Source organism: Lathyrus oleraceus, chromosome 5 (assembly GCF_024323335.1).
Source record: "Lathyrus oleraceus cultivar Zhongwan6 chromosome 5, CAAS_Psat_ZW6_1.0, whole genome shotgun sequence".
Taxonomy (NCBI): domain Eukaryota; kingdom Viridiplantae; phylum Streptophyta; class Magnoliopsida; order Fabales; family Fabaceae; genus Lathyrus; species Lathyrus oleraceus.
Genome location: NC_066583.1, coordinates 604,979,201 through 604,993,480, shown reverse-complemented (window position 1 = coordinate 604,993,480; position 14,280 = coordinate 604,979,201). Strand labels below are relative to the sequence as shown.

Genomic DNA, 14,280 nt, shown 5'->3' with positions numbered 1-14,280 from the left:
GATCAAGATGAATTAGATTTGAATCAAGGAATGTTAAATCTCCTTAATCAATGCTAACTTATCAACCTTCAACTCATTGATCAAAAAGAAAAGAAGTAGAAGAAGAAGAAGGAGAAGATGGATAAAAGGAAATGGAAATGACAAAATAAAATGCATTCAATGGAAGGTCATGTACCAATCCTCATATGTTGACCAATAACATTGAAAGTCAAGGTCAAACAACCAAAACCAGAAGTGAGATGAAGATTGGAAGTCAAGAAATGAATAGAATATTTTTGGCATTTTTTTAATATAAAAAATAAACTTGAATTAAATTAAATGGAAAGGTCAAACTTCAAAATCACTTCAAATCAACCTTGAAAGGTCCAAGTGATTTATCCTAAGTTCAACAAGGTCAAACAAAGTTTGACAAAAAATTTCAGCATTTTTAAAAGTCAGAAACTATTTTTAATCAATTAAAAATGAATAAAAATAACCTAATAGAACTAAAATCTCAAATAAATCTCAAATCAATTCAAAAATTGATGAGAATATTTTTCATAGATCCATCATCATTCAAAGAGGTTAGGAAAATATTTTTGTATTTTTTGAATATCAAAAACTATTTAAAATGAATTAAAAATAACCAGAAAAGAGAAAATTCACAAAAAATATCCAATGATGAAATAAAAAATATTAAAAATCAGAAATAGAAACTAGAATTTATTTGGGAAATAATGCAATTGGTCCCATATTTTTTGGAATTAAAATGAGAGAGATATGAATTTTGGAAATGAAATGGAATTAAAAATAATAAAAGAAAATGAAATCAGAAAATAAAAAATGTGAAAAAACACGGAGCGTTAGATGGAGCTCATTAAATGAGCTGGCCAATCAAGTGGACCACATGCGCGCATCCACCATGCGCTTCAGTCAATTGAACCACACGCTGCCTATTAAAAAGTCATAACATGGAACGACCATGATTGCATCTGGAAATCAGATCAAGCGGTCCAGACTCAAACTGGACACGATGAAGCCACCGGAAACTTCATCTTCTCCGGTGAACTTCCCAGGTTCCGGCCATGTCCAAAAAAATGCAGAAACGCAAATGGCCATCAAATGAGGCGATCTATATATCAATCAAAAGAGGAAGTGATGTACATCACTTCTATACCATGCACTTCCACTCTAGATCACTATCAATGGAGAAATCAGAGCTGGAAGTATGATGGTGTTCATCATGAACTTCATGTTTTTGCAAAATTGAAAGCACAAATCAGATGCCTCTATTGAGAGGACTTCAACCAACATTAGATCCAAGCAAAAAGGTCCATGGATGAAGAGAATCGAGGAAAAGCCAAAAGGTCCATGGATGAAGAGAATCGAGGAAATTACCAGTTGGAGTGTAAGCTTGAGTTCTGGTCAATTGAGCATGAAACCTTGCTTGCTTTATCAAAACAGAAGTCCAATGGATCAAGGTGAAGAGGTCTAGGAACTTTTAGATCAAAGAAAACAATCGAGGAAACTGAATTCTAGATCTGAAATTTTTAGAGAAAAGAGAGAGTCCTTTGAGTGTGGTTGAGGATTCAATCCAACAGAGTTTCAGGCGCCTTCAGGTTAGTGAAATGAAGCTCATATGCAATGTATTTATAGGCAAGGCAATGCTGAATGCATGATTTCAAATTTGCATGAATGGAAAGGGCCTCCATGCATGGGCCTGTACAGGCGCATGGAGGGTCCAATTCCACTTGGTTTTGGCAGCTGATCATCATCATGTACAAATTGGACGTGCAGATTGGATGTTAATGGATCATGCATGGCAATTGGAATGATTTTCATAAAATGCACTATTTCATTGAAGCCTTCGAAAATGCCATGTCTAAAATCAAAATGCAAGCTTATGAGTAATGGTTGGAAAGCTTATTTCATAAGGAACAAATGTCATGTTGATCAAAACTTCATTGGGCCTTGGAAATTAGTGAAATTTGAGCTTGAAGGGTGATGTGCAAAACATGTCAAGGCAAGGTTTCTAAAATTGGCCAACTTTCAAGCCCTTCTGTTTTGATGATGCAAGCTCCAAATAGAAAAACCTCCAACATAAAAGTTGTAGATCTTTTCAATAAAATCAAAATGCACTTAAATTTTGCATCATTTAGATTTTTTATGAAAGAGTTATGGGCACTTGAAGTTAGACTTTTTTGACTTTTAATGCATTTGGTCAAAAAGGGCCTATAATGTCTTGCATTATCACATGTATTTTCTTTGAGATTTTGAAATTTTGTTCAACATAACATTTGAATTAGACAACTTAAGATTTCCAATGCATTTGGTCTTACCTCAAAATCATAAAAAATGAGTGAGTTATGTTCTTGGGAAGTTGACCCAAAATTAGGGTTTCAGTCAAAATGACCTATAATGTATTGGAATGGCAGATGGTCTTCCAAGCTTCAAATCAATTTTTGATGAACATGAAAGTTGTTCATATTGTCCTTAAGAGAATTTTTGCTTTTGGAACCATCTCCATTTGACCAACACATAAAAAGTTAGGTCTCAGTGCATTTCAAAATAGTTAGATGAATTGACTGATCAACTTCTCAAGTTCATGACTCATATCTTGATGAATTTGATGATTGAGGATACTCAAATAAGTTCAAATATGCATGAAATGATGAATTAAAGAACTTCCCTTGATTGCATTTGACCATGGGCTGAGGTTGCTTCATGAGCAAGGCATTGTGATGCACAGATGAATTAGGGTTTCTCTGGGGAACAAACCTCAAACCCCTTGACTTGCTTTGATCAAAATGATGAATTGAGGTGCTAGGGAGGCATATTTGATGGATGATAGCTTTGGGAACCATTATCATGCTTGCTTTCACCCCTTCTTGACCATATCTTTGTACCAATAGGGAGGCATATTTCGCACAAAAGAGGAATGTGTAAAAGCCATTAAGAAATTCCACATGCAACTATCAACTGATTTCAGAGTTGACAGAACTGACGCATTGAGGTATAAAATTTATTGTCCGAATGAGCACTGCCTTTTTAGGTTGTCAGCTTCGTACCGGAAGAGGAACGAGTCTTGGGAGATTGGATCAATGGGTCCGAATCGCACATGCATGCTGACAAACCCAATGCAGGATCATCGTAAATTAAGCTCTCATCTAATATGCAATGAAATATTGTCTGTCATTGGCGACAATCCATCGTTAAAGGTGAGTACAATAATCTCGCATATTAGGGCAGAGTACGAGTACACTCCACCATATATGAAGGCATGGATAACTAGGGCAAAGGCTGTTGAAAAAGTGTTTGTCAATTGGGAGGAGTCTTACAAAAAACTTCCAAAATACCTCTTGGCTCTAAAATAATATGCTCTCGGGACCATTGTCAAGTTGGAAACATTTTCCGCGTATACACCAGACGGGATTTGTGTGCTGTTGGAAATGGAATATATCACCGTCTCTTCTGGGCGTATCAACCATGCATCATAGGTTTTTCTTTCAGTAAACCAATTATACAAATTGATGGTACATGGTTGTACGGGAAATACAAAGGAACGTTACTGATGGCAGTGGCACTAGATGGGAACAACAACACTTTTCCAATCACCGTTGCCCTATTTGAAGGGGAGACTGCTGAGGGATGGAGTTTTTTCCTAAGAAATCTCCGATTGCACGTTGCACCTCAGTCTAACTTATGTTTGATCTCTGACATACACTCTTCAATCATCAGTGCATATAATAACATTGATAACGGCTGGTAAAATCCTCCTTCGACGCATGTGTTCTGTATTAGACATATTGCTCAGAATTTCATGCGGGAAATCAAAGATAAGACGTTGCGGAAGAAGGTTGTCAATGCAGGTTACGCATTATCATAACCTTCTTTCAAACACTACCACGAAGAAATAAGATTGTCAAACGAAGATGCAGTACGGTGGATCGATAGTATTCCATTGGAGAAGTGGACAAGGGCATACGACAACGGTCAACGTTGGGGCCACATGACAACAAATCTTGTGGAATCAATGAACTCTATCTTCAAAGGAATCTATAACCTACCTATAACCGCTTTGGTGCAGGCAACATATTTCAGACTAGTGGCGCTGTTTGAAACCAGACGCTCAAAATGGAGTTCAGTGTTGCAATCTGAACAGTTGTTCAGTGATGCTTCAATGAAATTCATTAGACATGAAGCTGCAAAAGCAAACACGCACGTGGTTACGGTCTTTGACCGCACTAAATGTTGGTATAGTGTTGCCGAGTCCATGGATCACAATGAGGGCATGCCGATGGGACAGTACAGAGTCGAACTAGATAGAGGTTGGTGCGATTGCGGAAAGTTCCAAGTCTTTCGTACCCCCTGCTCCCATGTAATTGCAGCATGCTCAAAGGTTCAAAGAGATTCATCCTACTTGCTATCTGAAGTTTACAAAGTCGTCAGCCTTTCAAATGTTTATAAAATTAGTTTTTCCGTAGTGGCAAAAGAGGATTATTGGCCACAATATCAAAGGGACATCGTCTGGCACAACGAAGTTACGGGAAGGAAGAAAAAGGATCGCCCAAACAGCACCCGACTTCAAACCGAAATGGATACGGCGAGGTTAGATTATGTAGTTCATGCCGTCAATCAGGTCACAATCGTAATAACTGTCCTAGTGTTGGAACGAGCACAACCAGATAAATTCACATGTACCTCTATTGCAATATATGAAAAACTAAATTTATTTCATATTAGACGTTTGTGACGAAAGTACCATTACATAAACAGTAACGCAAATAATTATAACAGCTAGAATACAAGAACTATGCGATTACAACCATCAAAACAATTTTGAACATGTAATGCATCATCCTACTAGCGTCTTGGTCAGTCTTAATATCCACTCATTCGCGCACTTCTCCGTTTTGGTTGAACATGGACACAAGTCATTGTATTCTTCTAATCTTTTCACCATCTCCAATTTCTCCCTCTAACCAATTGTACAACGTCTGATTAAGACGTTCAAACATATTTGTGTTCCAAAGTCGAATCTATACCGGAGCCGCAACAGCGGAAAATATTACATCAGCATTTCGTTTCTAAATGTATGCAGACATTGTTAAGACAGAGAAACTTGAAAGTAAACGGGGTTGAACTAGAGAAAATATGATATTAGGAGATGATTTTGTGTGAAAAATATTGCATCCAAGGCGTGACATTTATACAGAATTAACATAAAATATATGCGCCAAGAGTGCTGGCGCCCACATGACATGACATGCAGGCACCAGAGGAATTGACACCCATACCACAAATAACACTAAGGCGCCAGGAGCATTGGTGCCTCCTCATGAGGGTCAATGCATGCGCCAATAGCATTGACACCTCCTCATGAGGAACCGAAATGCATGCGCCAATAGCATTGGCGCCTCCTCGTCATGCTTAGGGGGTGCGTCAGTTCATCTGGCGCATCCTCTTCTAAAAATGGTTATTTTGATTTTTTTTTTGAATTCGTTATTTTCGATTTTTTTTAAAAACTGTTTATTTTAAAAAAAAATCTAAAAATGTATTATACTTAAAATAATATAACTTTTTATCATATTTATAATAAATATTATGGAATTATTTATTTTAATTTTTTTGTATAAAAAATATTTTTTAAAAACCCAATTAGAATCGGATAGCCCATACAACCTCGGACTCGGGTATTAATTTTTGAATCCAATAGGACTTTTTTCCGACCTTAAAAAGCTCGGAGACCCGTTTAGAACCGGATAACCCATTTTTACAAGCTTCAATGAAAGAATCAAAACATTCTCATTTCTAGGAAAGATAAAACATAATTCCATAAATTTATTTATCCTCTCAGTTCCCCACATGCACCTCTTATTATTGTACGATTAAACATTAGTAGCGTCTCAAATTGCTTCACCAACATCTCATTTGAAGGAAACTGATATAATCGGCTAAAACAAAAGATTTGTGGGTCTGTTTTCTGAAATTATATTCAACAATCAACACTACTCTGCAGAAGAATTTTCAAACCAGAGTTACAATCACAATTACAACTAATATGTCACTGTTTAGGTGAGATAATTACCTCAAGGCTCACAGAACGTGTTGTGCGTTTTGGCTGTGATTGGCATATCTAAAGGCCCAGATTGGAAAGATCAGTTTCTTTTGACTTGGCTCCAGAATTCTCAACTTCTTCCTTTTCAGTGACCAACCAATTGTAAGGAAGTTGGATTTTAGTTCCAGACCTAATGCTGGTTTTTTGTACATAATCAAAGAAAAGTTGAGGCGCATCAGTGTCTGGTAAGTGTTCCAAGAAGCTAGAGTCAGGATATGATTTCATTAGATTCTTCGTTACCAAGCGTACTCCCCATTTATTTATTAACAAACCTGGGCAGGCTTTAAATGTGATATGCGCTCCAGTTTTTAAGAAATGGCAGTGCTCTCGAGAGATATAAATTAGCCAAAGATATTTGCAGCCATCAATTTTGTGCAGTTCCAAATTAAGTGGCATATCGAAGCGTTCCTCTGTGTGTTCACTTTCAAAAGAAAGATATAAAGGATGTGGGAGTGTTGAGGAAAATGAATCCTGTGGAGAACCAGAATTCCCAAGATGATTGCTTACCTCAAATGCTACACAGAAGGCAAAGCCAAACTTCTTGTCAAACTCATCAAAATCTACTATCCTTACTATTGAACCGCCATCAAATTGGTGATTGAACCATCTTGGAATACAACTACTTGCTGGAAAAACAGTGTTTTTCCAATCACAAGGTACAACAATGTCAAAGCCACCCCGAAAGTGACGGGGACTCTGGTACCAGAAGAAAAATAACACATTAGTATATTATAGCTAGAGTGCAAAAAATGGTATATAATTATTAGCCACGAAAAGTATTGAGTAGCTTGCAGATAATGATTAGTCACCTAAATGCAGCAAAAAAAACATAATATAATTACCACATTGGGAAAACCATTCTAGAATAACTTCTTAGTAATGAGAGCATGAAAAAATATTTGAGTTTATGAGAATGCATCAAGTTGGTTTAAATATGTTGGCATTAGACGTCTTCCTGATTGCACAAGTTAGATCTGAATTTTTTTATATGAAAAAGAAAATACAATGAATGAAAGCTAGAGAATTGGGGGAATGTAAGCAACGTACGCACCAGAAGTAGTCTTTGTAACCACGAACATTCTACGGATTGATTTTTGGATTTAACCGTGAACTTAGGGCAGTCAAATATATAAAGTCCTGACCTATGATCACGAGATCCCGCTGCTATGTTAAAATATTTTCCTCCAGAAACACTTTTTCGAGGTAGGCCGAGTTCAATAGTTTTAAGCTCATGGCAATGAGATAAGTTCACATATGCTAGGTTGGCAAGAAAGTAAAAACAATCAGGTAGTGAACGCAATTTGTTTCCTTGTAGATTTAGTCTTTCTAACGTGCATAACCATTTAATAGTATTTGGTACTTCATGAAGATTGCAAAAGCTTAAATCTAGAGATATCAAAGAACTCATATGATCAATACTAGGTAGAATTGTAAGACTTGAGCAACCATAGAAATCTAGAGTTACAAGGGATACCATCCTCTTAATCCTATCGGGCATTTCAACCAGATTTGTACAGTTTCTCAAACTCAAGAATTTAAGCTTTGTCAAATCCCCAATGGATTCATGAACTTTGGATAAAGTTGTACATTCGTCCATATCAAGGTACTCGAGATTTGATGCGCCATTAAAATCTGGAGTCTTTTCAAGTTTTGTACAACCAGAAAGGCGTAGAACTCTCAAAGAACTTAATCTTGATACACTACCAAAATCAAGGTCAACCAAACTGCTGCAGTTTTGCAAACATAAGAAAACAAGTTCAGTAAGATGTCCAATGGATGGATGGACCTGTATTAAGTTTGTGCATCCTGTAAAATCTAACCGCTCCAATTTTGGGGTCCAAAAAAACTTTGGAGTCTCTATAAGATACTTGGTGTTGCTCAAATCCATCCTTTTCAAATTAGGTAGTTCCTATAAAGAGAATTAGCAACCGTCAGTAAAAACGTTTCAATAAGACTTGAATTTTATTAACTTGTCGTAGTGTGATATCAAAATTAAGTGCAAACTTTTATAAAAAATTATTATGTAATTAGTAATAAGAGTTACCTAATCTCTCGGGCTTAAGTTATTGTCGGATAACTAGGCAGTTAGTAATAATTTAATTTAGTAACACACTTAGGTGTTGTTGTTATAGGTTTAAGATGTGTGATAATCCAAGGTGTTGCACCACTCATTACAGCAGTAATAGAATGGAGAAATTGCTAGAAGACTAAATGATGTAAGGTGTTGAACCTCTCTCTCACACCTAATATATTTTACTTTTAATGTGTTTTGATAAGAATATAAAAACTTTTAGAAAAAATAACAAGATGTTGATTCTGAGACTACATAGCTACAAATTTTTAATGGAAAAGAACTAGTATACCTTGCGACCTTCCCACAGTCGTTGAATGCTACTATGAGGCATATTCAATTCCACAAGATAATATGGCTCAAAATTTGACGGCAAAGAAGTAAAAGGGCATCCATGCCACAAAAGATATCGCAAGTTGTTGGAAAGAAAATCCAAATTTCCTGAAAAGTTGTTATGATACAATATGAGAAGTGCAAGGTTCCTCATTTTTGAAAATCCTTCAGCCCTGCATTTGGAGAAACTTTCCTTTTGATCCAGAACTATAGCTTTAACATTGATTGTTCCCTGGGAAAAGAATAGAGTAAACATAACATAGACAGAGAAAAAAAACAGAAATTACTTGACCAAACCATTTTAGAAACATAAAATTACCGATATATACTATATTACAATGTCGAAATTTTTAATGGAATAAGAAAATCATGGAATCAAAGTGTGTTTAAATTAAATTTGAAAAAATTACTTAGTACTACATAGTAATTGGTTTTCTTAAAATTCTTTGTTTAAAACAAGTTTCCAGTATGAATGTTAATTGAAATGAACTCCATGATGATATTCTAGGAAAATTTGGTAAAAATGTGACAACCAAAAGATAATCAAAATGATATATAAAACTATACAAATAACAAATGATTATTATCATTTCCCCCCATATGACCCCACACAAGTTAAATTCATTCAAAAAGTATAAATTGCACCCTCTAGTTTTGGAAACATAATTTATTACCGTTTCTGTTGTCAAGACTTGATAGAAATCATGGTATTGCCATAATCTACTCCATGATCCCGGTTCTTCGGGAAATCGATGTCGGACGATTTTCTTGCCCAATTTTTGTAACATATCATGCATATGAATCTCCTGGTTTTTAATGGTAATTAGAGATTTCTCAAGGATTCTTTGAATTCCAATGTGAGGGTGTAATCCACAAGCATCTAGAATTCGATTAACATAAACTTCCCTCTCCCCTTTAAAGAAACAAGCAATGTGCAAAAATATCTCCTTCTCTTGATGTTGTAGTCCATCAACACTCATCTGAAGCACATCCATAATTTTACTGTCTGGATTGTTCTTCAATCTATCCAAAGCATCTCTCCACTGAGTAGCATCTCGGGTACACAAGAAAGAGCCTATTACTTTAATTGCTAACGGGAGATTTTGAGCATATTTTAGTATCTCTGGAATCAACTCAACGCAATCGCTACTTTGGTCTTCACCTTTGAAGGCTCTTGTACGAAAAAGTTCACAGGCATCATTACTATTCAACATGGGAACTTTATGTACTGTATCTGCCCCATATACTCTTAAAATATGCTCATCCCTTGTGGTTATGATTATTCTACTACCACTCCAAAGTAAATTAGGAGTTATACCCAATTCCTGCAATTGCTCTAATTGATCAACATTGTCAAGAACTAGAAGGACCTTAATGCTACTGTGAAGCCTATTTAACATAATCCCGGCGATTTCACAAGTATCGTACGAGTCTAGATTTCTTTCGTCAAGAGTTTGACGAAGAATTTGTTTTTGTACCGCAACGACACCACCCTCCATATAAAGTTTGCTAGTGTTACTAATAAAACAGCGTGCATCAAACTGATAAGAGATCCTATCATACAAAACAGTAGCATGAGTTGTCTTTCCTACTCCACCCATCCCCCATATTCCAAGAACTCGAAAATCATCATTTTTTGAGTTCAATTTTAGAAGCTTTTCTAATTCTTGTACGCGAGGCTGCATCCCAACAAGATCACTACTAAACCCTGAGAATTTATGATTCAATGCTTTTATGACTGCCTGAACAATTTTTTCAATCTCTGTAAACTCTGGCCTGAAAGAGGAAAAACAAAAACAGTGTACTAATCTGCAAAAGATATATTGATGAATTATGTATAAAAATAAAGTGATTCATTTTTTGACTTACTTATCTCTAACATCAAATCCAACCAAATTGGCGAAATGAGTGAGAGCTCTCCGCCATCGATCAACCTTATCTAGGTCAGATCTAAACAATTTAGTGTATAATTCAAACGCGCTTTTGAAAACCCCAGTCTGCTTTCGAACATGAGATGGATCAACGTCGTAGAAAACGGGGATAGCAGTTTGCTTCAACTGTTCGTGGCATTCCGCGATATCAGCAATTTCATCCAAACACCACTTTGATTTAGAATATGCTTTTGAGAAGACAACTATGGAAACCCTTGAATCTCGAATTGCTTGTAGAAGCTGCGGTGAAATGGATTCTCCTTTCTGGAGATTTTGATCGTCCTTGAAGACGGAAATGCCTTTTTTGATAAGATGGTGATAGAGATGATCGGTGAAAGTGTTGCGAGTGTCAGTGCCTCGGAAACTGAGAAACACGTCATGTTTACAGATTCTGTGAGTGGAAGCCATGGGTACAAAAACGGTTCTCGCCAAAGAGATGACTAGCAGATGAGAGGCGGTTGTTAGAATTTCTAACTAATCAACCACTGAAAAGTTGACTTGTGATTTGCATGGGAAGACCACAAACAACTATGCATGAAAAAGAGACTTTTATCATTCGTAAACAAAAATAAAATAAAAAATTCTTAGGTATATTCTTCGGTTATTATTATAATTTTTTTTTTATATTTAACAATTAATACATTAACCGTCAAATATATTAAAAAAATTCAAATTTATTTATAATAATGATCAAAGTGAAACTCCCTAGATTATGTTAACACCGACTTCATTTATTAGAAAACTGAAACTCAATACTTCCTAAATAGAGGTGGAAAAATATGGCCACTAAACAATATTAAACTCCCTAGATTATTACAAGCATGATCCTCTCACGATAAATACAGATTAAGTCAAATAACATATAACAAATAACAAATAATAATAATAATAATAATAATAATAATAATAATAATAATAATAATCACTACGCCAAAAACTGGAATAGACAGCGCCCTTTAGAGGGCGCTTTATTACAAAAGCGCACTCTAAAGTGAAGAGAAAAAATAAGGAGCATACTACTGGAATAGACAGCGCACTTTAGAGGGCGCTTTTGTAACAAAGCGCACTCTAAAGTGAAGCGAAAAAATAATGAGGAAATGGAGGGACACCAATAGAGGACGCTTTATTGAAAGCGCCCTCTAAAGGTAACCTTAGAGGGCGCTTTTAAAAAAGCGCTCTCTATGTCCATGTATATTTCCAGTTTAGAAGGCGCTTATGGAAAGCCTTAGAGAGCGCTTTTAGAAGCGCCCTCTTAGGCCCCCTTTAGAGGGCGCTTTTGTAACAAAGCGCCCTCTAAAGTGAAGCCAAATAAAAAATAATGAGGAAATGGATGGACACCAATAGAGGGCGCTTTAATGAAAGCGCCCTCTAAGGTTACCCTTAGAGGGCGCTTTTAAAAAAGCGCTCTCTAAGTCCATGTACATTTCCAGTTTAGAAGGCGCTTTTGGAAAGCTTTAGAGAGCGCTTTCAGAAGCGCCCTCTTAGGCCCCCTTTAGAGGGCGCTTTTTTTACAAAAGCGCCCTCTAAGGTCCCCTTTAGTAAACATTAAAATTATAACATATACTGCATGTCTCTTTATTTTCCCTCTCTACAAGCTATTTCGTTTACGTAACTGGATTTTCTCTCTACTGCGATTACTCTCTACTGCGATTACTCTCGTCCTCCGTTCGTTCTCCCTCCCTCACCGTCGTCGTCGCCGTCGCCTTTTTCTGCTGCTGCGTTCACGTTCACTGAGTTATCTGCGTCCACCGTCACTGTTCACTTTCTTCTCCATCGTTACCGTCACCTTGAAGGTATTTCTCTTCTCCATCGTTACCGTTCACTTTCTTCATGTGTTTGATTAGGGCATTTTCTAAACTTAGTTTTACATTTTGTGTATTATGTTGATTAATGTTGTTTAGGGCAAACTGAGTTTTTTATTTCTGATTGAAAACTGATATCATTTGAAGTGTGTTTGAGCTTGTGCTTGGAAGTTTGATGATTATGGATGCAAGTTTGTTCATGTTCCAAACACCATAAGTTTGCATTGGTCTCTTGTATGCAGTAGGTGTGTGTGAGTTTGTATTCAATAATGATAAAAAAAAAGAGTTTAGATTGTTGTAACATGAGAGAAATGGAAGGTATATGAATGTGTTTTTTGTGTAGCTTCACGAATATGGTCATTGTCTTACTTGGGTCTTATTGAATCATTTCTATATTACAGATAAAATGGCTAACCAAGACGATACCCATGACGCGAATGGATCACGTAACAATGTTGAAAAAGAAATCAAACGAGGATTGACTGTTATGAAGTCAATCATTCGTGCAAGAGACAAGAGTGTAAAATTTGAAGTACATTGGAGTGCTGAAGACCAACTAATTGAGCCTAACGGTTCAATGTTGGCAAGTTACATTGGTTTCCTTGTTCGACAACATATTCCGATTACATGTGATAATTGGAGAAGTCCGGAATTGAAGGTTGGCAAAGAAAAAATATGGTCTGAGATACAGGTACTTACCATATATTGTTATATGTTTTTTTTGTTGACTATTTGTTGACCATATATTGTTATAATATTACTTATAATAACACACTCCATGTGTATATTTTTTAGAGATCCTTTCACATCGATGAAAGCCGGCAAAAATATTGTATTCAATTGGCCGGAAAAAGACTCCGAGGATTTCGATCCTTTTTGTCCAACAAATTTCTCAAGGATGAGGAAGGAAAATTTGTTGAAGCAGAACGGCCAATGAAGTATGCCGAGATTATTTCAGCCGATGAATGGGATAACTTTGTCGCCAAACGAAGAAACGAAAAATTCCATGTAATGTCTATTAATTATGGTATTATACAATTGTTAAGTTACTTGGTTCTAATATGCCTTAAACTTTTTTATCCAGGAAGTAAGCGACAAAAATCGAAAAAGGGCATCAAAACCCGCGTATCCGTACAAAAAAGGGCGTACGGGATATGCACGGTTACAACAAAGAATTGTGAGTATATTCAAATGCTATGAGCTTATACATTGTCACAATATGTTATAATTGATGATCTTATAATCTAATTCAATGTGTAGCTAGCCGAGGAGAAAAGTGACGCAACATCTCTTCCGGAGCACGTATTATGGAAGGCTGCTCGGGTTGGGAAGGATGGGGCTGTCGTTGAAGCGGTCCAAAATGTTTATGACGAATGTGTAAGTATATGTAACATTATTTCTTTAATTATATCGAAAATTTTGTTAGACATATAATTCATTTTTAATCTCCTCTAATAATATTTCAGGAGACTTTATCCCAAACCTTACCTTCAATTGAGGTCCAGGATTGCAGGAGCGTACTTAGTCGAGTACTAAATGTTCCTGAGTATTCCGGTCGTGTGAGGGGTAAGGGTTTTGGTGTGACTCCGTCGTCATTTTATAAAAAACCAAAAACAAAAAATCCTACCAACAAAGAGGTGATGGAGACCTTGGCGGAGTTAAGGGCACAAGTACTCCAACTGCAAAACGAGAATGCAAGGTATAGAGAGGAAAGGTGCGCTTCCGAGGCAAAAGATACTAGTGACCGAGCTAGTATCAATTGTCAACCGAAATTTCCCGAGGTAATTATATATGTTATTATGAAATTAAAATAGCACTTTTTTACTTGACACATATACATGTTAACAATAACATTTATTATTGGTTTAGGGCATTTCAGCTTGTCAGCTGTATCTATCGTCACCAACTTATCGCATAGTTGGCAAGGGAAAAGTGCACAATACTTCGGGTGAATTACTTCACCATAATCCCCTCCCGGTGGGATATATGAAAGTTTCGGTTGACCTTGTATTAGATACGGACGCCCTTCTACCATTACCTGACGTT

General features: G+C 36.4%; 1 protein-coding gene across 2 annotated transcripts; it reads right to left on the bottom strand.

Annotated features, from left to right (window-relative positions):
• Positions 1 to 5,679: 5,679 nt before the first annotated feature.
• Positions 5,680 to 10,969, bottom strand: LOC127086929 (disease resistance protein RUN1). Of its 2 annotated transcripts, XM_051027755.1 has the most exons (6): positions 10,371 to 10,969; positions 9,176 to 10,277; positions 8,461 to 8,733; positions 7,149 to 8,006; positions 6,068 to 6,793; positions 5,680 to 5,992 (listed from the first exon to the last, which is right to left on the bottom strand). In XM_051027755.1, the coding sequence occupies exons 1-5, from the start codon at positions 10,838 to 10,840 to the stop codon at positions 6,116 to 6,118; spliced, it is 3,381 nt and encodes a 1,126-aa protein (XP_050883712.1). In that variant the 5' UTR covers positions 10,841 to 10,969; the 3' UTR covers positions 5,680 to 5,992; positions 6,068 to 6,115. The 2 variants fall into 2 exon arrangements, with proteins under 2 accessions (XP_050883712.1, XP_050883711.1); XM_051027754.1 differs by having other exon boundaries at positions 5,680 to 6,793.
• Positions 10,970 to 14,280: the final 3,311 nt, after the last annotated feature.